The 26,801-nt window shown below is 30.8% G+C and overlaps 2 protein-coding genes across 2 annotated transcripts; both read left to right on the top strand.

The window, feature by feature from the left end:
- Positions 1-758: 758 nt before the first annotated feature.
- LOC139905567 (uncharacterized) lies at positions 759-2,602 on the top strand. Its single transcript, XM_071888965.1, has 3 exons — positions 759-1,001; positions 1,076-1,668; positions 2,113-2,602. Exons 1-3 carry the CDS (start codon positions 759-761, stop codon positions 2,600-2,602), a joined length of 1,326 nt encoding a protein of 441 aa, XP_071745066.1.
- Positions 2,603-2,939: 337 nt separating this feature from the next.
- Positions 2,940-4,287, top strand: LOC121117563 (uncharacterized). Its single transcript, XM_040712018.1, has 4 exons — positions 2,940-3,288; positions 3,332-3,478; positions 3,539-3,778; positions 3,845-4,287. Exons 1-4 carry the CDS (start codon positions 2,940-2,942, stop codon positions 4,285-4,287), a joined length of 1,179 nt encoding a protein of 392 aa, XP_040567952.1.
- The last annotated feature ends 22,514 nt before the right edge of the window (positions 4,288-26,801 follow it).

Below are 26,801 nucleotides of genomic sequence, written 5' to 3'. Positions count from 1 at the left end.
TGTGAAATAAATTATTACATTTATCTAAGTTTCATTCAAATATTATGTATTCCTTGTTTCATGAAAGGGACCAATAACATCGTTAGTATCTTTTTGTGCACTACCTAAAATAAGCCTATGCAGGGGTTGAGACTCGGTATGAGACCGGTTATATTTTTTCCAGTTCGGTCTTAAATGAATTTTATATTAAATTCACCGATTGTGGACCGGGTTTCATCAGTACACAAATCAAGGTTGATTTTATATAGTGATCACAATTTATTTATATTCAATTTTTCAAGGGTAAAACTTCAACAAAAGTTTTTGTGAGGGCAATTATTTTAGAAAAATTAATTGAAAATACTACTCTGCACAATTTTTATTCAATATAAGAGGCCTCAGCTTTAATAATTGCCTCAATACGAGGCCTAAGTCCCATGCAGACTATGTTTTCATAGTCAAGTTTGGTGGATTCCTTATTGATGGAAGCCTCTAGAGACTTGGCACTCTTTTGAGGAGTGGCACACACCCTTTCCTCTAGACGCCCCTATATTGATTAGTCCAAAGTGTTCGTGTCTGGAGAGGAGGGTAGCCACATATTGAGGTCCCAAAAGCACAGAAAGTTGTCACTCAGGAAGGCCTGGGTCTTAGCGGTATAATGACACGGAGTGCCGTTTTGAAAGTTGTCCCAGAACCATTTTTTGCCACATGATAGCACTTCCAGTTGTAGAACATGTACAAGCTGATGAATCTACCACTAAGCTCAATAAGATTGATCAATGTCTGGAAGAGGAAGAAACGGAGAATACGCCATCATTGTGAAGACAAGTGAAGAACAATCAGGGGCAATCCTTGACATAAATAATTCTAGTGCTGAAGAACGAGCCCTCAGAGAAGATTGGAAGATGGTATTGAGAAAGGGATCGGATCTTCCGAGGAAAACGTGTCCCAATATAAAGTTAGGAAAGAATCCTAAAAGAGGATTTGAGAGTTCCGAAGAAGAACAAAAGAAGAGAAATAGGGTACTCAGTTCTTCAGAACCGTGATGGAACCTACAGACGATTATAAGATAAGTTGTTCATACATCAACACACAGCACTCAAAAGCAGCAAATGCTGGTCTCAAACTGAGAACATCTCAGATAACCATGATAACTGAACCTTATATCATCAAAGGGTCATCAAAAAGTCTCAAATTAAGTGGATACACAATTCACAGTAAACCTAGAATACATCCAAGGGCATGCATAAGAACATCTGATAAATTGAATGTGTGGTTTGTCCCCGAATTTTCTAACAAAGATGTTTGTACCGTATGTCTAAATATTTATGATTCAATTACGTATATATGTGTGGCCTATCTTGATCGGTTGCTGTCTATTGAGGAAGAAACATTGTTAACTCTCATTAATCATTGTGAATGTAAGCAAAAACCACTTCTCCTAACCATGGACTCTAACACACATAACCATCTGTGGGATAGAAAATATACCGACACAAGGGGAGAAACTCTTGAGAATATTATAGATGAAAATACTCTTGTTGTCGTAAATGAGGGAAATGAACCAACATTTGTTACTCAACGAGGCAGTTCGACCATAGACATCACTTTAGTGAATCATTATGCCTTCAAAAAAATTGAGGTCATAGGATGGCATGTAGATCTTAGGCCTTCAATGTCGGACCATCGGTACTTGGTTTTTAATTTTGGGGGCAAACCATTACTGATCGATCAAGAAATCTCAAGAGAGCCTGCTGGGATACCTTTAAACTCTTTTTACCTGAAATACTCCCCAATGTGAATACAATTGACCAATGTACAGCATGATCAAAATAATAGAAAAAGCGCTTGATTTTGCTTGTCCTGTACGGAGAACATGAAAGCAAAGTTGGTACCATGGTGGACAAAACATCATGCCACCCAAAGGTACAAACTTAACAAACTCGAGCCAAAGCGTAATTATAGCTCACGTAGAGAAGAATACCTTAACACAAGAAATGAATATCGAGCAGCTCTCAGGAAGGAGCAAAAATAGTCATGGAGAAATTTCTGCACCAAAGTGGAAAGTCCCAAAGACATCGCTAAGCTCATCCAAAGTCAAAACTCTATTTTAAATTATATTGGTCTCCCTAGAAAGGATCGGGGTTATACACAGTCACCCAATGAATCATTGAAATTACTGATGGAGACTCACTTCCCTGACTGTTCAATAGATAGAGTCCCTGAGGCACCGTTGCAGGTCACAAACTTTGATATTGACTTTGTAGACACTAATAGGGTGAGAGAGTCATTTAACTCCTTTGACCCTTACAAAACTTCGGGACCAGATGGTTTAAAACCAATCGTACTACAACAGCTTGGGGACAATATAGTCGAGTATATCTCAAAACTGTATCAAGTTGTTCTCAGTACTGGATACACCCCAAAAAATTGGCGAGAAATGAAAGTAATATTTTTACCCAACCCTGGAAAGGATGACTACAGTTCAGCTAAGTCCTTTAGACCAATTGCATTATCAAATTTATTCTTCAAAGGACTTGAAAGAATCGTGCAGTGGAATATTGAAGAAACAATCCCAGTGTTTCACTCTCAGCATGCGTACACAAGAGGCCTTTCAACATAGACAGCTGAGTTGAAAGGTGAAAAAGGTTGTATCACTCCAAAGCGTGGAAGTCCCCAAGGGGTAGTTCTTTCACCATTGATATGGAACATCGTCATGGGCGGGAGTGCTGACGAAATTCCTTAGTGGACCGGTTAGGGCAGTGGGTTATGCCGACGATGTTGTTTTGTTAATAAGTGGAAAACATCCTCTGCCCCTTGTCAACAAAATGCAAGAAGTAATGAATGAGGTTCTGAGGTGGGGCAAAATGAATGGTCTGATTTTTAACCCAGCAAAGTCTAGTGCAATCGTCTTCTCAAAAGCATATAAATTAAGATCAAAATACTTTCCACGATTAGAAATGGGTGGTAAAGAAATTGAATTTTCAACACAAATGAAATACTTGGGGGTTGTTTTTGATAAAGGTCTTACTTGGATGGAACACCTTAAAGAAAAAGCTGCCAAGGTGTCTCGTATATGGAACATGGTAAAGGCAGTCATAGGACAAAAATGGGGCTTAGCCTCCGAAAAAGTTCTCTGGCTGTACGAAGCAATGGTCAGGGCAATTATCTCCTATGGATGCCTCATACGGGGACATTCAATTACCACAAAGAAAAGCGCCATTAAGATACTGAACAAAATTCAAAGAAAAGTACTTCTGGCAATGACACAAACACTTCGATCAACGCCGACAGCAGGAAATGGAATCCGTCTTAGGTATAATTCCCCTAGACCTGTTTCTTCAATCTCAAGCAACGAAGTCCAGATGGAGAACAAGACACTTCCTTGTAGATACATGGGATGGAATTGGTAACCTTCCTACACGTCGTGGACATCCCTTCTCCAGCGATAAAATAATCACTGAACTACAATTAAATCAATCCAGTGATTACATCAAAGGTAGTCGTACATGGATAAAGAACCAAGAAGTAAACGGGCCTGACATTATTATATAAACAGATAGATCAAAAGATGAAGAAGCCAATACTGGTACCGGATGGGCAATTACTCCAGGTGATACGTCACTTCATCAATCCAATGAATCATTAAATAAAGAAGCCACTGTCCTCCAAGCGGAGGTCTTTGCTATTGCACGATCAGTAGAAGCGCTTACTCGAATGGAAAAACCATCAGGAGATGTTATAATACGATCTGATTCCCAATCAACTATTGCTGCCATCCTTAACCCATTTACCAAGAGTGGCGAAGTCCAAAAATGTCAAAAAATTCTATATGAAGGAAAGAAAACGAAAAATATTTATTTAGATTGGTGCAAGGGCCATTGTGATATCACAGGAAACGAATTCGCAGATTATCTAGCAAAGAGAGGCGTGAAGAGTCAAAATACGAAATTGGTGGGAGTATCACCAAGTTATATAAAGAAAAAAATAAACGGCTTCTTCTATGTTGCCTGGTGTAAAAGATACAGAAGAGACCAAAGTGTGAAACACACCCACTTGATGTTAGCAATGCCCCAAGATAAGAGTCTCAAATATGAACGTGGAAACATGAAACTTATAGTTCAAGTGTACACCGGCCATGGGCCCTTTCTCGCACATTTAAGTAAATGGAAATCAACAAGTGCAACGTGCAATGTCTGCATGGAAGAACTACAGACTGCAGATCACCTTATCAATAGATGCCCATCACTATCGTATACGAAAGATATTAAGCCTCTCAAGAAAAGGATGAAGTACTTCGTTTTTTAAGATTAATGAAATGTAAAAAAATGAAATCAATTTTTGAAGAAAATTATAATTTAAAATAATTATGTATATAGGAACTAACATTTACTGTTGTTGCGCATATACCCCATTGTGTGGTCGCGCTCTTTATCTTATGCATTTATTGTACAATTCTATTATATTGATATAACTCTTAACTTAAAAAAAAAAAAAAAAAAAATATATATAGCACTTCCTTATCCAGATGTTCGATTTTGGATATCTGCAATGAGCCGCTACTTTTTCTCTGGGAAAATGTTAGGGCAGACTCTATAATGCTCAAGACTATGGTTCCAGCTGGATTTTGTGTTCTGAAAACATGTTTCACTGAAGCTGAAACATTGTCTGGATGTCTTGACGGTGTAATTTGTTTCATCAAATAAGAATAACACTTTGGCCCAATTTTGGTTGTACGGTAGAAAATTTAGAATCTTCTCTGCTTATTCTGCTCAAAAATAAAAAGTCTTGTTTTCCTCCTCCGTGATTTATCACCAATGTAATTCGGGATTAAAATAATAAAATGTATACCACTAGATAAGATTAACCGATTTTCTCCCTTATCCTGATTTACGTGTTGTACATATATCATTAATGCAACACATCTAAGTTCATATGACATTATTGAGCCAAGGTTCACAACATTCAAACACACTTTACATCATCAATTACTCATTTAGAGAATAGATCCGGACCAAATTTTAAATCAGATCGATCCAGACCGATTTTTTGATTGAAACCAAATTCCATCCTCTAAAAATCATAGCTATCTCAGACCAGTCTAAGATGTTCGGACCCAAACTCTACACTAGCATGTACCAACAATGTACTATGTAGGGAGAACTAAAGTGTTAAAATTTACCTGTTTTTATAGCTACTACATATGGCCATTGTTATTATAAATACTTTTATTTCAATGAAAATATTATTCTTTGTACTTGTTGTTGTAAAGGTACTTGATAATTTAAAATACGTCATAAAATAATTTTCATAATAGTGGGTGTTGAATAAGAAGAAGAAAAACACAACTCTTAAGATTGTTCTTAATGGGCGTTAAGAAAGAGAGACGTAGAAGGAGAGGGGGGGGGGACTTTAAAAAAAGTAACACAATTATGACAGTGCAATTTAGTCGTCGTCCGCAAAAAAGGTTTTAAAGATATATGTCATGCATTTTTATTCTTTTGTTCGCTTATAAATGAAGAAGTTATGACTGTAGTAATAATAGTTATTTAGCCTTTGATATTTCCTATGCTGCTTCTATAACAGTGAATAATTATATAAGTACATTAGGGTTACTCTTAAAACTCAATTGCTTACTTTTCCATGCCTCACCCTTCAATTCTGTTCCTTTATAACTAAACTTGGCTATGAAAAATATGTTTGACTTTAAGTAATATTTAAAGGTGGTTCTCACTTCTTAATGTTTTGTGCTACATTGAAAAAATAGACGGAAAAAGATATAATATCTGAATTTTTTTTTTCTAATAACATAAAGTTGCGATTTTAAATTTGTCTTTAAGCATAAATACATTCTATACTAATACCAATACCTTAACTGGTGTAAGTAGTTTATGTGGTTTTAATATTCACTCCTTCTTAACATCAATTATATCGTTTAATTTAAATTGTATTAAAAAACTTTAATTACAGAACGAACCATTATTTGGTGCACCTTTCTATTCTCTGTAGTGAATGAAGTTTAGTACACCCTTCCGGTACGTAGTTCGGTTAGGTATAATAGTAATTTTTTTTAACAGGATTAATGTAGTTTTTTCATGTTTTTTCGATATTTATTCTTTTATAATTCATTTTGAAATACATTTAACTTCTCTAAAAAACAAACGTGGATTTAAAATATGAAAGAGTTATTTAATACTATTATTATTAAATATATATTTATTTTTTTGCAAAAGGTTGAGCTTGTTTATATTTTGCGGTAATAAACAAGACCGATGAGCAGTAGCAATATCACTGCCGAAAAAATTATTTTGCTTGATACAAATATACTTGTAGCTGTGAGGTATCGCGAAACTAACTTGGCAAATCGGAAAATTTATTTCAATACTATGCCACTAGGTTACGTCAACTGGGATATATTTTATCATTTATAAGTAAATATCTCTTTTTCTATTTCTTTTGGATAATGTTTTTTCTTTTGACTTAGATTCGTAGTTATCATATCCAAATATGTGGTGAGATATATATTTATGACGCAAAATATATATTCCAATTTGTAAAAAAAAAAATTAACCAATGGAATTGCTCCATTTTATTTATATATGTATGTTATGTATAATATATCAACTAATTAATGACTTATTGGAAAAAAAAAATAACACAATTTGTTTCGTATCAAAATATTTAATATGTGATATTATATATACTAACCGAACTGCAATACAAACCTATACCATAGCAGATATTCTTCAGTATATTATAGATGTAAAAAATGTGTAATACTTGTTAAGCTTCCGTATCTTCGTTCTTGTTTTAGAGGATATATCTTGAAAAAGATTGATATGCTCCAAAAGAACAATGATAATTTTGGAAGAGGAAGATTATAGGATAAATTGTCTATATGTAATTAGATTTGCCTAAGTTTGCGATGAATTTTATTAAATTGTCTCGTTTTCACAGGTAAACTGTGAGTATTTAAAAAGCTCTTAAAGGAAATGGAGTTATTCAAAGGGAAATTAATTTAACAATGTTTGTTCTACACATTTTAGAGAACACATTACCTCTGCCACTTAGATATTCATTTGAGAATACCAGATGTATTTCTAAGATATGCAACTTTTGGATTGGGGAATTTTTTGATAATATTAATATTGTAATTAGAATAGCTGAATACAAGACCAATACAAGGTCAGAAAATTATTTATTGAAATCTTTGAATAAGTTTCTGGTTTCTAACAATAGTAGTACATTGTGTTTTAAATCAATCTATTCTCTATAGAAGTGTCTTTTTTTGATAGAAAAGCCTCAGTTAAATCATTTAATTTATGTGTTATATGTTATATATATCAATTGAATGAAAATAAACTTTTATATACCGGTATATATTCAAATCTTACAAATCATACTATAGGATATATGTCTAATATTCGCTGTGCATTGACTATATTGATTTATGTTTAAATCTTCATGGTTGCCAAGAGTAAGAACATTCTATAATAATTAATTTTCATGAAGGGTCTAAAATAAGTAATAAAAACTATTAAAGAAGTTAGGATAAAAAGATGAATTATTGTTGTATTTTATTTGTGGAGTAACTAATCAATAATCTCTTCAATAATTATTTTGAACATCAAATTATCCCTGAAAGCGGATAATCAGACTGTGATAAGTCTTGATGCTTTCAAAATAAGTAAGATCTCTGATCATATAGACGCTATTTCTAGAAATATCTTCAGATTCACAAATCTGAGAAATATAAAAATATTGGGTTATTTAAATGTTCCTGGACATTCCAATATTTCAATATGTATGAATATGTTGCCATTATTTTTAAAAGAAAATCCCATTATATTACGCAAGACTGGGTAAACTTATGCAAAATTTAGTAAATTAGGATGGATTTTCTGTCGAGGAGGTCAAGGATCTCAAAGCTCATATCGATTATTTCCCATCTCAAAATTGAAAATACTTTAGACAGGTTTTATTTTTGGAATTGGAAGAGATTAAAAATAAATCTAATAAGTTTTTATCTTCTTCAGAACTGAAGAATGACGAAATATTTTCCAAGACAATCCAAAGGGATTTGAACAGTCGTTCTGAGGTTCCTTTTCCAATTATAAAATAATTTTTCTATCGTATGAAACTCGTGAGATAGCTTTGAGGTGTTGTAGGTAAATTTAATCAAATTTAAGAGCACCCAGGTTATGAAGCAATCTACAAAAGTGCTATTAATTATTATAAAAATAAGCTGGTGATATACTTTTTAAATATGAATTGCAATCGAAAAATAATATTTCGTATCTTCTTAATCATTTTGATAATGTCGTCTAAAGCCTCAAAGTTAAGAGTTATTTTTATGCTTCTGTGAAAGCTATTGAAGGTATCTCATTCAATGAGTGTTTGTATGTCGGTCCGAAGTTCCAGTTTGATCTATTTGATTTATTGTTGAAATTGTGTTTAAAGGCAATTGTGTTTATTGCTGATATAGAAACAATGTTTAATCAAGCTTCCGTCCCTAAGGAACAACAGACATGAGAGATCGTTCTAGAGAGATAAAATAACTAACAGTATGGTTAAATGTCGTCATAATCGACATGTGCTTTGAACTACGAGTGCAACTCATTCTAGTGTTGCAACTCTTCAATGGAATACAAAATCGTTTTTCTCATAGATAAATTGATTACTGGCGCTTCTAGTGCGAAAGAAAAAAGTTACTGGTCAATAAAGTTATAAAAATATGTAATAGGGGAGCTTCAAGTTTGATAAAACTCTACAAAAGTACTGGCATTATTAAGAACTTTTTATTATGCAGAAATAGGTAAAATGTAAGAAAATCAGTGCGTTCTTTCATTCCTAAGTAAGATTTATGAGTCATATACGTCACGTTTCATTTAAATTCTCACCAATTCATTTAGATGTTTCAATTATTTGGGTTGATTTTCCCCGTATCAAGGAAAGACATCATATGGTTCTTAATCATTTTATTTGTCGTCGGGACAACGCTCAAATAATATGAGGGACCATGTTCGTAACTTTGTGGGGTGATCCAAGGGTGTTTGTGAGTTTATTAAATGTGAGAGTAGTAGTGTTAAAAAATTGGCAACCGAAGAAAGGATTTAATAGAAAAGTAACTTTTCTACAGTTCCGCATCAAGGTAGAAAGCATTGAAATATATGGTAAAATTGACAAAAATATTACAATATTTTAAAAAGGCTCAAACAAACTATCTGCTGAGCAATATAATATTATTTTAATGAAAATCAAATGTACTATACGTTGGAGCCCAATCCATCCCTTATCTGACCTATCTGTTATAGGGTAATCGATATTGATCAGGGGTTTCAAAATAAATGGTATTCAAGGTACTTTTTTGGGGATGCACTTCATCCAAGATCTCGATTAAGGAAATTAAATACGTTGCTAAGAAGCTTGCATAAAAGAGGGATGCACAAATATGTATTGAACCCGCCAATGAGACAAAAGAATGCATTTCAAATATTAAAATAAATGTTGGGGTCCTTCTTTTACTTTTTGATGATATTTATGGGGAACAAGATTGACCTTGTAGTAGTAGATCAAAGGAATTTTAAAGGGATTGATGGATTCGCACGTAGTGTAAGGGTATGATTGTCAAGTGGAAAAATATTTCACTAGCCTACTACAAATTAGCTCTTGTTATATATGAACATGTTTAGTTACTTGTTTAAGGGGGTATGGGACCAGTGGACAACACCATGTGGGTAATTTCCCATTCTTTTACGTCTTCGTTGTTTTTACTTGCCTTTTTACAATATAAAATTATTGTTCTCTCTTTCTTAAATACGATGGTCGTTTGAAAAGTTCAGAACTTCACATCGTGACTTATGCCCATATGGCTACTGTGAAAACTTTGAAACCACTTATAAACTATCTAATCGATTGTGCAGAGTCCCCACAATTATTATCAAGCTTATTTTTAGTCTCCTGAGGCATTTTGCCTTAGATAAAGTAATGTTTGATCAACACACGAAAATATTTTCCCTTCTTTTTTAAAAAAATCAGTCCACTTCTTCGATTCAAACGAATGGCAAACAAAAAGAAATAGACAAATCTGACTGAAAGTTGGTACGTGTTCTTCAAAGAGATGCTACTAACTAAATATAGCCTCGATACGCGCCAGTAGTGCAATCTAAACGTACATTTCAAGCAACCCTCGTTAACTTCTGTAGAAGTAGCTTTTATAGACTTATTGAATAATTATTAAATCTTCCATCAGAACTGGGATAAATTGGTGGTTGGTAATTACAAGTGTTTCTAGACAAAATCCTAAATCAAAGCTATATAATAAAGTAACGACACACACAATGTTAGCTTGAGAAGATACATTGTCGAATGATATCTTTTTTCACAGGTAAAATGTAACTTTTGATGATACTACAGATGGCATCACAATATCATTATTTGACATTTTTCCTTATGTTGTATCCGACTTTTCTTCTCTTTGCAGAGTTTAACTTATTATTTCACTTAAAAGTATGAATTCATGGAGGTTGCGTAATTTTCAGCGCTCCAAGAGGACAGAAAAATGTGTTTCTACAACAATTATCTCGTACAAATATTGATCCCGTGGTCTTTGTTTGGGTACTTTGTTTTAAAACCTTACCCAACACTAACTGGTAAGTACATATTATGTATATAGAGCAAGGGAAGATGCTGAAGAATACTTTTTAACAATTTGGATATTTTAAATCTATAAAATATGACATTAATATGAGGTGACTGGGTTATATTATGTAAGTACATAATTATCGTTTGTAAGATTACCTGTCTCTTAATAAATACATATGTTTTTTGCCTAAGAGATGATAAAAAATATTATTTTAATAAAAAGTTCTTGAGTAAGATGTTGTGTATTTTTTTCCATTTCTTTTCTCTACGTTTCACGTTATGTCTCTTATTTTTTTTTTTTTTTTACTTTTTAGAAAGTTCAACTACTTATATTAAGTCATGAGCAAAGAATATTTAAAAAAAAAAAAAACTAATTTCCGCTATTTTAAGAGAATATTTTGAATGTTTACGAGTATATTCTATGTATTTGGTTTCCTTTTTCTGTTTGATGTAGGAATACCTAGTGAAACTCACATACCCAAAAATATTTTTATATGAAATATGTATGACAAAACTCTATCACAAATGGTTTTGTATTCTTTTAAGCCTATTTTAATTTAGTTGTCATACTTTTATCAATATTCTTAGCGATTGTTGAACAATTCATTGTTTATGAAACTTAAATTATTTTGTCTGTTAATATCTTCTCACACCTGACTATAAGAAAATCGTGCCAATGTAATGAATAAAAAAAAAACTGTTTAGTCATTTTCATATTTTCTTCATAGTCGAACCTCTTTATATGTATAGGATGCATAAATCTGAAGGCCAAACATATGATAAGTGAAAAAAAAGTATTTAAAAATTTATGAACGTACATTCGGTAATGTTCATATTCCCTGGAGGTACTTGCTATTCATTCCTCTGAATAATATTTAATGAAACCTTTTCAAGCCATTGTCTGGAAATTTGGGCTATAACTACTAGTGTTTAATTTCTGTCTGAAACCCCCAATTGTGTCTTATAGTGAAGCAAATCAAGTCAGTCCTTTAAAGAAATTTGGTTTGGACCGGTCTCAAGGAACGTTTGATCTTTATTGGTATCAAAGAAAAACATGTTCTGAATCGGTGTTACAAAATAAAAAAATTAGACCAATTCTATAGATGAACTGTTGATGACGTCGTGTGTTTTTCAATGTTGTGAACATAGGCACCATAACGTCATATGAAGTTAAATGAATTGCATGAATAACATTTGTGTGGCGATAACATAAAAGCAAGCTGGGATTTTTTAGATGAAGCAGAGAAAAACGCATTATAAGTTTTTTACTTCAATGAATACCCGAAAAGAATTCTTTAATGAGTCAAATACAACATTAAACCACTGAAAAACTGTCCAACAAGTTATTAATATGAATTATATTTTTTTAAATTTTTATACGAACATATTATATACAAATATAGTCAATTTGATCGTCCAGTATTTGAACTTTTGAAGGATTTTTGATGTCATCAGTATAATCAATTACAGTTGGTATGGCATGTTCTTAACCAGCTAACCCCTTTTTTCTTTTCGATATTCTTACAATGAGAATACTTAAACACTATTCTTTAAAAATAATTTATAGGTCATGACGTTTGAGTAGCTCTTATGATCAGTCTTACCCAATAACCGATTTGTATCAGGTTCAGTTAACCTTAAAAACCACGGCTCCTAAAGACTTTAACACTTTTTTGAATATTAGTTTAGAAAAAAAACCTATGACCGAACCGGTAAAAACTTTAGTCTTGTACCGAGTACCAACACATTTTACTATATTCTGATGAATTTACCACAGTGTCTTTATAAATCTTTTCTACTCAGTTTATTTATCTTACAACTACTTATAATTATATAGTCATTATAAACTTTAATACCATCAGTGTATTCCCATTTAGCATTTATTATGCTAAATGCTTCAATCAAAATTTTTATTTATATATCTTTTCTCATAAAATTCGGTTGAGAAACACTGAGTTAGAAAATGACTTATACTATTACCTAGTTAGAAGTTCATAATTAAGCAATACACTTCGTTAAGTGGAGATTGGATCAGTCTGAGCTACGAAATTTCATTTCGAGGCTTTCTTAGTAATAAATTCAACCTTTTACCTACAAGCAAATGTTATTTTAAAGCACTCACAGTCTTGAACAGTCCAATTTATCCACAAAACTATTTACTCAGATAGTTTGGATCATTGCTAGAAAGGTAAACTATAAGAATTGCCTGTATGTTAAAAATGACATCTATCTACTGAAACCTGTAATTTAACAAACTGATCTGTCGTAGTCTCGTATGAGTTATTTTTTACTTGAAATAGTATGAAAATTATTTTTCAATAGAGGTTAAAAAGTTTTTTTCTTGGACATTTTATTATCACCTCTTATTATCAATATTAGATCCTCTCAATATTTAATAGTATTTTTAAAAAACAAACTATAATGACTACCCATTAAAAAATTAGAACCCGAAACAAAACTTTCAATTTATTACTTATCTTTCATTCTAAATATGTATTAAAATGAACTATTAAAATGTTTATAATAGCCCATATGTTTGTTATCTATTTAAAAAAAAAAATGGTATAAGAACGAAAAAAATACGCCCAATGTCAAAATAAATGGGTAGGCTCTACATAATATGTATGCAATACATCTCATATTTAGAAAAGAGGAAAAAATTGTATAAATTAAAACAAAACAAAAATAATAATAATTGATAATCTTTTTGACAAATTATATGATCACATGTCAGATATAAGACTTATCTTTTTTTTTTCTTGAATGTATTCAAAAATAAATTAATTATGCTCATTTTAAAGGGATGAGAGTTGAAGTGATAGATCCATTGCAACAGTATGACGTACCATTTCATATATTGCATACGTAGTGCGTCAACATAAAAACAGCCTTGAACATAAATCTAGAAACGGAGAATAAACTAATTATTATTTTTACTAAAACACATAAGCTGAAAAGTCCCGGATTTTACAAAGAAAAAACTTTTTTTAACAGTATTTTTTCCCATCAAGAAGCAGTGTAAAATTAAAACAAGAAATGGTTTTTGGTCAATTGTTTTGGAAATATCAAAAGTAGTGTATTACTTAGCACAATAAATTGCAAACGAAAGACCATAAATTTGACCATAATTCTTGGAAGAATACAAATTTAATCCACATTCAATTTTGAGAAAAATCATTCTAGCTTGCTTATGTGTTGACAGGCCACATATATCTATAAGCAAAAAAATTTAAGCTCCCTCTCCAGCTTCTCATAAATTACTTTATATTTTTATTTTTTCTTCAAATAATTTATATCTTTCTTTTTTTTTCTTCTCTACCATCCAACCTACCTTAATTATTCGATCAAGAGATTGACAATATTTTATTTTAATTTTTTTTTTCGTTTTGAAATTTTTTTATCTTAATTATCTCAAAAGTATTTTTATATTCGAAACATATAGAAATATTTTAATAAGGGTTGACTCAGAGATTTGAAAAATTTATCTTATGGATATTTAATGAATTATGGGAGATAACTCTTTTTTCCCCTTCTTTTTTCTTCAAATATATGTTTGCTTACATTAATGACATTCAACCTATTAGAGATATGCTAAGATATAGGGTAGACGTAGAACAGTTTCAAGAAGAACCGTTGTTAGAGTGTTTTTTTCTTTTACATCAAAATAGCTACAGCCACAAAATTTACATAACTATTGTAGAATATAATGCAAATTATTGTAGAAAAACATAATAATTTTTTCAATCTTTCTTCGATTATGAAAGGTAAAGGTAGTTTTTGATGATCATTAACTTTGAAATAATGCAGTTAGTATTACGTTGTTTTTCTTGTACTGGGTGAGGACTCAAAAATTATAAAATTTTAAAAGCCGTTTTCCCTACTACACATTTTTATATTGTGCCATTTTTAAGGCAAACTTTTGAGGCAAAAGTTGATCATTCAACAATTTCCAACACTTTTTAATCAATATACCCCCTCCCCTCCATTCTGAACGATGGCTTCAATACGGGAACAAACAGAAGCACAACTGGCCTAGATATAGCCTAAGGACAAGTTGTTCCATTCCACCGTGATCACGACCTTCAGGTCATTGACATTTGGGTAATAAGACTTATTAATCTTGCCCTCCTCGACACACAAAACAGCAAAATCCAAGGGGATATTGTTGTGTGAGGACGAAGGATTTTCTCTCAGCAGAAATGCTGTACCTTCTGGGACGTGTGTTCCGGGTGCCGTCTAGGTAAACACATAGCTGTCCCTGGGAAACGTGCTCTTCAACCATGGCAAGACATGGTACCTGAGGACCTTATAGTCGCCTTCTGTGTTGACTTTCTCGTTGGGCTTGATGAAGTAGGAAAGCATCTTGCTACCATCGAACGCCACAACGCCGATGACCATGGCCTGAGCTGGATGTTTGGTACAGAAGGTTCCCCCGACCTGAGCTCTTGATTCAGTCAAGAGTAGTACATTTCTCCTGTTCAAAACAGCGTCCTCTGCGAAGCTCTTTGTGTCAGAGATCGACTTGTGCACTGAGGTGATTGCACAACATCTGCCATTTTGGTTGTTTCTCAAACATATTTCATCGCACAAAAACAAAACAAACATCATTGCTTTTTGTCAGCTTTTTTGAATGGTGGTAAGTACAAAATTGTCACACACTTATAACTGAGGCTAGATACCCTCGAATAGGATTCTATTTTTTGAGTCCTTACTGTGTATATAATTTATACATTTTGGATTATTTTGTTGTCCGTTTATGTAGTTATCACAAAATACCAAACTCACCTAGTAGAGATAAATTTGAGATATTATAACACTCAGTTCAAAAGAATAGTTACAATAAATACATGTATTTTTCTTGAACTATTTATTATTCAATATTAATTTACTAGCAGTAGTACACGGGTGCAAAAATTTCCTATTAGAATTTAGAAGATAACTCTCCTCGAAACACTCTCCATTTTTCAAAAGCACACTCACACATAACACTCAATAAGCTACATATAAGTTAATTCATATGTGTTCTGTATTCTGAATGAAAGAATAATAATGAGATTTTGAGAAAAAAAAATATGATGGGATGAGTAATTTAGTCTCTATAGCACTCATACAAAAACAATGATCCCCGTATGATATATACAAAACGCCAATGGGATTGAATTCATTTTTACATACCAAGGTTATAATTTATTCAGCTCTTTTTGAACAAGCCGTACAGCGACACGTCTCATACACAAATTTTCAGTCAAGTACTAACTGACTCGTGAAAGATGTTAAGGCAAACTCCCTTAAGCTGGTATGACGATTTTTTTGTTCAATAATTTCGTTTATTGTAAAAATTGTGGAGCACTAGTGAGGTAGACTGACTTATCCAGCTGTTGCATGCCAACTGGTCAACAGATCTCGCTCAAACTTGGCATCATAACAAAAATAGTGATGTAGAAATAAAAAAAAAAAATTTAATCCGTCCTGTGCAGACAATTTCAATTTACTATTCCTGGTACTTTTTTGACAGATTGTTTACTGAAAATGCAAATGAATTATGATATACCTTAGAGAAAATTAAAAAAAACAAGCATACATTGTCACATATTAGATTTGCATACAAATATATTACTTCATTAATAAGACCACATTTCCATTTATATATTAATCAAAAAATAATAATTGTCTAATTTTTTTAATTTGTTACTCAAATTTGATATTTTTTTTCATTATTATAATCGTCCCTAACTAAAGAGACAGTTTCAACATTGGACGAGTTGTGTTCAAATGCAATTTCTCGAAAATCTATTGACAGATATAACCTCTAAGTAGATTTGAACAATAGCAGATAAATGTAAAAATAGGGATGGGGTTCGGTCTGGAAAGCCTAGACCTGACTCATAGGAAAGTTCGGTATAGATTGATCCAGAGCAAAAGTTTAGTCTATATCGGTCCAAAGGAAAAATTCAGTCTAGTTTGGTGCAAAAAAAAAATAGTCTGAACTGATTTTACAGATAAATTGTTTATAACATGACATCAGATGTATTTTCCAGTACAATGACGTCATACGAAGTTAAAACAGAGATCCTCGGATGAATTAATCCCACCGTCTCTCGTAGAATTCTGAATAGGAGTATCTCTTGAAATGAATGATCAAGTTAGATCTATCTCCCTTCGGTCTTAACTCTTGGAGAAAATAGAAGTCCACTTCTTTCTGCTTAATGAATTACAAATGATTTTAGACCTAAGCAATTGTATATATTGTGAACTTTTAGATATTTTTGAAAAAATAAATCACGGTTGATTTAGGAAAAAAAAGGTATCTCATAATACATAGATTAAACCTCAAAAATTGTTCATTAGGGTAAAACTGACAAAAAATCTATCCGTAAATTGAGACCAAAAAAGGGCCCATAAAGTGAGACCGAAAAAATTGGGCCACAAAGTGAGACCGAAAAAAATCGGTCAAAATCGGGCTAGAAAAAGTCACTTGAGACTGAACCAAAAAAAAAAAAAAATCGGTGTTGGGCCGTGTCTCAACATTAGTAAAAATATCATGGTAAAGTTTTCCAAGTCTAAATCAAACCAGCTTGGAGAAATATAACCAAACAAATGTTTGAACTCTCCCTGATCCCCCCTAATGTAAAATATATGTTTTGATAGTTATTTATATGAGGAATACCATGTTATATTTGGCTTATTGTTGTCAATGTCTACTTATTATATGAACCTTGATCAAAGTAATTTTTTAAATAAGTATATATTGGGCATTTTTTGACCACTAAAAGGTTTATTAGTAGTATGTAAGTAACTTTTTTTTTGTTGAGATACTTAACTTAATGAATCGGGAGTTTTTGTAAATGGTTATACATATTGATGTACACATCTTCTATATTAATAAAACAAGGTTTGTCTGTCTGTCTGTGAAGGTCTCATTTTTGAGTGTTCGTCTCATATCTTAGAAATTTATCTATAAAAACCATTGTAGTAACGACATATTAAAAAAAATAAGATAATAATGGTCGGCTATACAGTAAACAGGGATGTTTTTTTAAAATTGTCCCATATTTTAAAGAATTGTATTGCATAAAATAACTATCTGAGAGGTTTTGATGTTAAATATAATTTTCAGAAACTACATGTAAACAAAACATTAAATTTTTATAATTGCCCTGGAACATATAGTTGTTGCAAAAAATAGAAAAATCCCAAAGGGATTATAACTTTATTAAAAGCTAGGCACCCTTCCAAGTAAATCCAGAAGATGGCCAAGGTCAATTGGAAAATTGTTTACGAGTGTAAAAACAAATTGGAGGATGGAATTGAGTCTGATGGGAGGTCAGGGAGTGGAACAACCAAAATTGTGAGAACTCCAAGGCTGGTCATGGGTGTCCTTGAAAAAATTCGGCGAAATCTACGAAGATCTATAAAAAAGCTGGCCTAGGATTTACAATGTAAACAGAACCACTATGACCAAAATTATTAAAGAGGACATTAAGGTCAAACCTTATAAAGTTCAAAATCTTCATCTTTTTACCATTACAAAGAAAAAGGATAGAAGTAAAGTTTTGCTCAACTGACATTCAGTATATTTGAATTTCATTATGATTTATTCTGATAAAAAGTTATTTACTGTGAGTAAGAAAGTGAACAAGCAAAATGATAGAGGTTTGGCAAAGACATATGAAAGCATTTATTCCGACCAAAAAGTTGCCTACAATGTGCAAAAATTGGAGTCAATCATAGTTTGGGCCGCTGTGTCTTCAAATGGGGCAAAATTATCTATGTTCCGGATTCCTTATGGGGTAAAAAATAATCAAAATGTTGATTTAGACTTTTTGAAGACAAAAGTGAAGCCCTGGATTGAAACAACATTACTAGGTCAAGAAGTTTACTTAATTCAGGATTCAGATTAAGCTCACGGTGCCCACTCAGTTAAAAAATGGTGTAAAAAAATTTCCAGTACTTTTTGGGACAAGTCTATACAGCCTTCCTCTTCTCCTGCTTTATGTACATTGGACTTATCCATTTAAGGAATTTGGGAGAGGGAGGTCAACGCTTATCTGTCAAGAAATAAGGATGGCCTCATGGCAACCCTTAAGGAGAAATGGAACCAAAATTTCTGATGATGCTGTACGTGCCAGTTGTAATGTAATTTGGAAGAGATTGGTTGCTGTAAAAAAGACCAAAGGTGGCTAAATTAAATAAATTCATATTTTAAATAATTCTAATATTTAAATTAAATATTTCAAAAGATTTCAATGATATAACACTTGCAGCTTTTGAATTAGAGACAATTACTTATTGGACAATTTAAAAAAAACAACCTTGTACGTTAGATGCTAAGAAAAGGGTTACCATCTAAAATGGTTTATATACATTAATGCTAATGATATACTATAAATTGTTATTTAAAAGAAGTTTTTTAGTATCTTTGTTTGCACTTTTGAATTTTTTATTAGAGTTTCATATAAAAATCTTTATAATTTAAAAAAAAAAAATACTTAAATTTATATAGTTGGCATAATTATTCATAGATATTTAAAGTATTCAATTAATGTGGTTATCAAAGGTATTGAAAAAACTTTGTTTAATAGTTTAACAAATTACTACGAGCATTCTGGCCAGTAAATATATTAATCATATCTTCAATTAGGGTTTTAAAGTAGGTATGTGTGAGTGAGAGAAGGAGTAAGTGTGAAAGCCCTTATTTTCTTGTTGATTATTATTCAACAGTATCTCAGGTGTATCACCAAATTGTTTTGAATAGCCTACCTACCCAAAATATATGTATATGTATTATTCATCGAGAGTCTTGTTCAAAAGGTTTTATAACAATATATTGAAGAGTTTTTATGAATATTGTATTCGAGCTAAACTTTGAAAAGAGAAAAAAAGAAGTATTTTTATGCATTCTTTGTCATTCAGTTTGTATAAACGTCTTGTGTGGTCAAACATTTACATTAGATACAAATACATCTTCAAATCATCAGGTAATATACAAAAGGTAAGGAAACAGAGCTATAGTTGTAAAACATTTTAGCTTAGACCAGTGTGATACTTTTTATTGTTATAATCTGAACAGGGTTTTATATTTTCTAAAGCTGTTATCATTATTATTAAATTTTTGAGGGGGGAACATAATACTGTGAGTGCTAGAGTTCATGGATAAATGGACAGTTAGACAAAAGATTTCTGCGGAGTTATATAAGCAAATCCTTGATGGACTCAGAATAGAATTGAGAATCGACATTGAAGAAATTCCTCACTATATCCATGCACAATATAGAATAGGATTTATTTTGATTTCATTCCATTCATTACAGATTACAGCAAATCTAATAATGTGCCATGAAAACTAAGCTTCTTTACTCCAAAACAGTCTTCAGGGTAACCATGTAAATTTTTGTGTTTATTTTTTTAAAATATACATGCATGTCATAATTTTTACAATTATAAACATTACCATGATTGCATCAAGTTTGAGTTGACTTTTTTTCTCCAAAAATAAACTATATTTATTAATATACATGAAAATAGGAAAGTTTAAAACATTGGAAGGGCTGGTTTTTATTGCTAAAGAGGCATGTCAGATAAAAAATTAACCTTGTTATAAACAATTAGATTAGTGTAGTATCGATTTGAACAATTATCTATTTGTTTCCACTAGGCTCAAATGGTGAGTCGATTTTTATATTCGAAAAACCCTGAATATTGATATTGTGTCGGCTTGAATTTATTAATAAATCTCATCAAATGGTTTATGTGTCGTTGCTCTGTAAATAAGTAATTTTTGAATAACTCACAATTTAACCTATTTATAGGCCCATATTATATTATATAGACTTTTCTCAATGAGTTAAAGTACATTTTCTTGCTCTTGTAAGGATTATTTCTAATAAATGTGATAGCTATTAATATACGTTGCTCAGAATCATCACTCAATTTGGTTCTTTCACTTTTTATAAGATAAAATTTCAAATATATGTATATGCAACTTCCACCCCACCCCCCCCCCAGCAAGGAACCTAACTAAGAATCAAACTCTATAAAGAGTAACATCAACAAAAAGTAAAAAAAAACGTAATTTTTATATAACCATCCTCAATCAATATACAAACAATTTTGAACAAAATTCGAGAAAAGAAAAAAATCATTTTTTTTAAATCATATATATTTGCACATACAGTCCAATATTTCTTAGCCATATTTGAGCCAATTACAGACTTTTGTTCTAAAATTTGTGTGATGAGTTAAGATACTCAAGAATTTTTGACATATTTTAGAGTCTTGACTTGATTTAAGATACTTAATTTGGGTCGAATATGGTTTTTCAAATAAAATATTTGAATTTTTTGCTACTTAAAGTGCAAGAAAACATGTATACCACACTCTCAATTTTGAGAAAAATTATTATAGCTGCTTTTGTGTTGATGTGCAACTTGATTCAAGTCGACATATATTTTGGAGGTGCAAATACTGCCTCTGGTCCCCTTTATTTTAAATCTGCATGACTATGAATAAGTCGTGATAAATTATTTTTTTGTTCGTAAAATTTTATTTAAGAGGATTATTTCTTTATTTTTATATTGACTCTTAACAGAATTATATAAGACATTAAATTTCTTAATATTTTTTGCAAATAGAAATGTATAGTCAATTTTAAAAAACAAAGGAAGAATAATTACAATTTTTTAAAAGACTTTGTAAAGAATAGTTAACCCATGAACTATATAGGAATTTTGCTAGAGTTGTAAATTCTTAGCATTTTTGCGTGTGAGTTTTGTTGTTCCTCCCAACTTTAACCGTCTTTTATATGTTACAAAACTCTAAACAATATTCTGTAATTCTTAAAGAGATAACAGCTAAGTATAGTGTCATCACTAATGTGTGTCCTCATGAAGGACAAGAATAACACTGAGGACTTGTTAAAGAGTTATAAGTAGTGTTGTATAAAATATAAACTTCTTGTATGTAAAAAAATAAAATTTGTAACCTTGACAATTTGAATCATGTTGAAGAGTATAGCGCCAAAAAATTCAAAAATGCAAGGCAATTCACAAAAAATATATTTATTTTGAAAAGAATTAAAATATTAAATCTTTTGGAAAAAAATTGAAATTTCCATACCTTTTCCCAAAAAAATATCAAAAATCGACAGCTGTTCACAAAAAAAATATTTTTAGGAAAACATACCACAATTAAATATTTTGAAAAAAAACCTCAAAAATCGATGTCTATTCTCAAAAAATTTCAAAAATACAAAGCTGTTCACAAAAATAACTTTTTTCGAAAATACTTTTTAAAATATGCAATTTTTAAAAAAAAATTCACACAAATATACATTAAATTTGTAGGAAAAAAAGTTAAAAATCCATAGCCATTCACAAAATATTAAATTTTGAAAAATAGTTTTAAATATAAATTTATTTTTAAAAAAGTTTCAAAAATCAATTGCCCTTCACAAAAAAAAATTTCGAAAAAAAAATTCAAATATTAAAGTTTCTAGTAAAAAGCAAAAAGTACTTTTTTTTTTGGGTGTGGGAGCCATAGCCCCTTCAGCCACCCCCTATGGATGCCTTCTGCTAAGTTGCTGTTCGAAAACGAAATTAAGAAAAATTCCATTCCGTATATAACAAGGACATAAACAGATATTACTCAATTTTCAATAATTGATTCTACTCTGAGTATTTATAACTCCACAACAAATTATCTGTGTTACTCTTTGTCTTTCACGCACAGGGAATTATTTTATATTTATATGTACGATCTACAATAAATAAATATTAAGGATTACATCTGCAGAAAATAAAAATAAAAACATTCTTCAGATTGTCAAATAGAAAAAAAACTTGAACCTGCAAAGATGAAATGTTTTGCAACTCTAGTTAGAAATGTTAAGCTTTGTTGTACTCAAAGTAGAATGGAGTATGGACATAGGAATAGTTTCAGTATATATCCGAACTAGGTATGAAGGGGAATTGGTGTTCATTTTCTTTCTCTTATAGAAATGTGTAGCTAATATAATGAAACGTCGAGTAAACAGCCCTATTTGAAAATATTCTTCAAATTGTTTGGAAAAATATAGTTAAGGTTACCATGTCATTTCTAATTTTCGGTTTTACTTACTGAAAAAGCTTAGGATTTACATCTATAGCCAAAAGAAGCCAGATTAGTTTTTTTACTCCCCTCTAAAGTATTTCTTCTAATAATAATTTATGGAAATATATACGCGTATATTTACAAAAGTATAGTTATTGGCAAGTTATTAGTGAACCTATTATTATACATAGGTATATTTTTTTTTGCAAAAAAAAATAGTGATTTACATAAATGTATATTTTATCCATTCTTCATTGTTCATGGAAGGATTGATGATATTCAAAAAATAAATACATGGTACATGTTGATCTTTTGTTTATGGTTGATAGTACTACCAAAATCCATACCTATCTATTTATCTATCTCTCAATGCCCAACCTTGTATATGTATTCTAGTCAATCAATCTATTCATAAATAAAAAAGTAGAAAAAATATGTAAATTTTCTTAGATTTTTGATCCGACCTGGATAATTTAGATTATTGTCTTTTTATTTCTTTAGCCTTATTTAATATTTCTCACTCTCATAGGTGGTCTAGCAAGCTCACACTCTATCTATTTTTTGTTTTTATTCATCTTGAAAATAAAGGCCCAGTTATTATTATTATTATTGTCTTATCATCTAATGGGTAAAATAATTATTTTATTCTTTGTATTTCATGATTTTTTTTTTCCTTTCATGTTTAATAAAAGTTATGGGATAGAAAATGTTCTTTGTGAATTTAAATATAAAAATGTTTTTTTTATAAGTTATGATGGCATTTTAACATGGGTATACATACACAAAATTGCTTCTTCTATATTATTTTTTCTTCCTAATTTTGGATATTTGTCGTATTGACATTAATTGATGTTCATAGATACATACATATCACTTTTAAAGTTACAAGAGGTTGTTTTTTTTTGGAGGGGGGGAGGGGGGTTCTAATTATTTGTGATGGGATGATAAAATAATTATTCTTTAACATAATTTTGCCACAAATATCACAGGGTAGGGCAGCAAACTGTGAACTCAAAAGATGGATTTAGAAATACATCAATAATTTTATATTATTAGTAAGTGTTAAAAAAAAATAATGTTAACAAGGCATGTAGACAAGGTTTTTGCAAAACTTTTTTCACTCAATATGTCCATCTTATTATCAATCACAGCCTTTACGTATCATCTGAAACCATGCAGGAGTTGATGGCAAACGTACTCGCATTATATTCAAATTAGTTGGATGAGCTAATATGCCCAATAATTGTAATTATAGATTATAAAACAATATTTGATTTTTTAAAAAACAACTTATATTGGCCCTGATATGGCCCCTGACGATCAATTTTCCTACTTTAACTACGATTTGTATCACACCCAATGGCTTAACAAGAAAATGAAAATAATTCGTCTAACAACAAAAACATAATGATTCTTCATTTTCAGAGAAATTGTTCAAGCTTGCTTCTGTATCAACGAACAATTAATGTTTGGGATGTATGTTATTATGTATTTACAAATATACAAAATTGTTCCTTGGTTAGGTACATGAACGGACAATAGATGTGCTTAAATCTCCAACAGACGTTGAATGCAGAACGTACCAATTTACTTTTTATTAGATTATCACACAAATAAACCAGAAATCCTTTTATTGTACATACATAGAATCTGGATATTTAACTACTTCCATAATGATCCAATACAATATATTTATCATTAGGATCCCAGAGAAAGTCATATAAAAAAACTTATTTGTATTTCAATCATTCGTTATATAAGAACTTGAATTGACTATAGCAGGGATTCTCAACTTTTTTTAGGGAAGAACCACATGTAAAATATTTAATTAACCCAAGTACCACCTTACCAGCACACAACATTTTTGACTTCAAAGACAGGGGTGTCCAAAGGTTTTTATTTTGGAAAGGGGGAGGGACTTGATTTTTGGAATTTTTTGAAAATAAATTAAAAAATTACAATTTTTTGGAAAAAAAAACTCAAAATCCACAACTGCTTACAAAAAATTTTATTTTCGAAGAAAATATTTTCAAATATTAATTTTTTGGGAAAATATTAAAAAATGCATAAATATTCACAGAAGATTAAATTAAACGTCAAGTATTAAAGTTTCTTGGAAAAAAGTTCAAATACTAAATTTTTTGGGGGAAAAAATCAAATATTAAATTTTCTAGTGTAAAACAAAAATTCTTAATTTTTTTTTTTTTTTTTGGGGGGCGACGGACCTTTCAGCCCAAGCCCTGCAGACGGCCCTGAATTATTTACCACAATATTCTTTCAAAATCTCAATTACCACTTGAGTGCCACCAAGTACCCCAAGGGGTACCCATACCCCCATTTGAGAATCACTGGACTAGAATGTTGAGCTTATATTAATTGCTTCCACACTTATAAATAATTTTCCCGTAATTGAAAAAAAGATAATTTTTTTTTTATATTTGTATATTTACAAAAAAAGAAAAAAAATTCTTCATCCCAAATAACAAGGATAAAAACAAGACAACATTGACCCATTAATTATAAGGTTTTTTTTAGACAGGCGTAGGAGACAACGGGAATCAATGTTCTAATAGCCCTCATTTAGGCAAACCTAGCATTTTTCAAATTTTACTCTAAAAATGTCATATAAAATATACAGAAAGTTATTAAAAACCTTATTTTTCTAGATACTATTTCCAAATATTCTGGCAGAATTTGTTACCACCTCCAAACACATCTCATATCCTAAAAATATATATTAATGTGACAAATTGTATAGGTTAAGGCTTCTCTTATTTTAAGATGCTGTTTGAGATGTCTGGGTACTCTTTTCATAATTAATAAAATATCTTGTCCTAAGAAGATATAAATGGTGGATACAAGTTAAAGTTGATTGACTTGCGCATTCAATAATTGTACTGTGGGACGGTATCCAAGGAGATGACATCTATATTGTTTGGTGGGCGATTTTGATCAAAATTGAATGTGGGTTACTTTGTGTATTCTTCGACGAGCTATCCTCAATTTACATTGACAAATTATTCGTATTAACCCTTAGGAAGTGCCACAAATTGTTCTCATTAAAATTATTGGATATTTTAACTCATACAATAAATTTAAATACAAAGTTTATGGTAGATCCAAATCTGTTTATAAAATAATGGGATGTATCTATATATAATGTATATCTATATTATAATTAATAGGAATTTTCTCCTTTTCTTGATTTTTTTTCAAGATTGTTTATATGCTGACATGCTATTTTCACGCATATACATTTAATAATAAATGTTATTCAAATATTATTTCACTAATTATATTTTTATTTGTCAAGTAAGAATTAGAACGACCAAAGTAGAGTTATAATCGGTATTTGATCATAAAGTTTTTTTAAAGAAAGTAATTTATACTATTATTTTAGGTATATGATAATGGCTTTGGCCCTGTTAATCCTAATTTGTATTTACATATTTATTTTAGTATCATTTATGTATATTGGGGTCAGGCTAAGAGATCTTTTATTGCAAATTAGTATATAGTAACTAGTCTTGAGACTCGGTCCAAGATCAATTTTTTATTTCAGTTTGGTAATAAGGGATTTTTTTGTCCTTTTCAGACCTAAATATTTGTTCAAAAACCTGAAAGTATAGTGAAATTTAATCGTTGACCGATTTTTTGGCCTCAACATAATGTTGGATTTTTTGGTATCAATTTATGAATCACTTTTCTCCCATATCCGGATTTTTGAGTTGTACAAATATGTGTCATGCAACACATTAAAGTTTATATGATGTCATTCGAACAAATTTAACAATTTTAAAACCCAGTAGACGTAATCAACAATTACTGTTAAATCACACCGATCAAAAACAATTATTTTGTAAAACCACTTCAGACTGAATTTTTCTTTTAGATTTGCCCAGGCCAAACTTCTTTAAAAAACCAAATTTGTCCGATAGAATTATAATCAGTTTAGGATTATTAGAGTTAGACCCAACACTAATAGTTATCCTAAGGTATCTTAATAAATGATATCCTAAAGTAAATATAAAAAGAACGCACTTGCCTTAATATGACACAATAGAAGACATTGATTGCTCTTGTGTTTATAA

Source organism: Lepeophtheirus salmonis, chromosome 5 (genome assembly GCF_016086655.4).
Source record: "Lepeophtheirus salmonis chromosome 5, UVic_Lsal_1.4, whole genome shotgun sequence".
NCBI classification, from domain to species: Eukaryota; Metazoa; Arthropoda; class Copepoda; order Siphonostomatoida; family Caligidae; genus Lepeophtheirus; species Lepeophtheirus salmonis.
The sequence above is the reverse complement of the archived record's forward strand: the minus strand, read 5'-3'. Positions and strand labels throughout refer to the sequence as shown.

Bases quoted from the DNA above. Each gene is read 5' to 3' on its own strand.
- LOC139905567 (XM_071888965.1), top strand. From the start codon at position 759: ATGTCTGGAAGAGGAAGAAACGGAGAATACGCCATCATTGTGAAGACA. The intron at 1,002-1,075 runs GTACTCAGTTCT...ATCAACACACAG, and splicing joins AACAAAAGAAGAGAAATAGG to CACTCAAAAGCAGCAAATGC. The intron at 1,669-2,112 runs GTACTTGGTTTT...TGGTCTCCCTAG, and splicing joins CCTTCAATGTCGGACCATCG to AAAGGATCGGGGTTATACAC.
- LOC121117563 (XM_040712018.1), top strand. From the start codon at position 2,940: ATGGGTGGTAAAGAAATTGAATTTTCAACACAAATGAAATACTTGGGG. The intron at 3,289-3,331 runs GTCTTAGGTATA...TTCAATCTCAAG, and splicing joins GACAGCAGGAAATGGAATCC to CAACGAAGTCCAGATGGAGA. The intron at 3,779-3,844 runs GTGGCGAAGTCC...ATATTTATTTAG, and splicing joins CCTTAACCCATTTACCAAGA to ATTGGTGCAAGGGCCATTGT.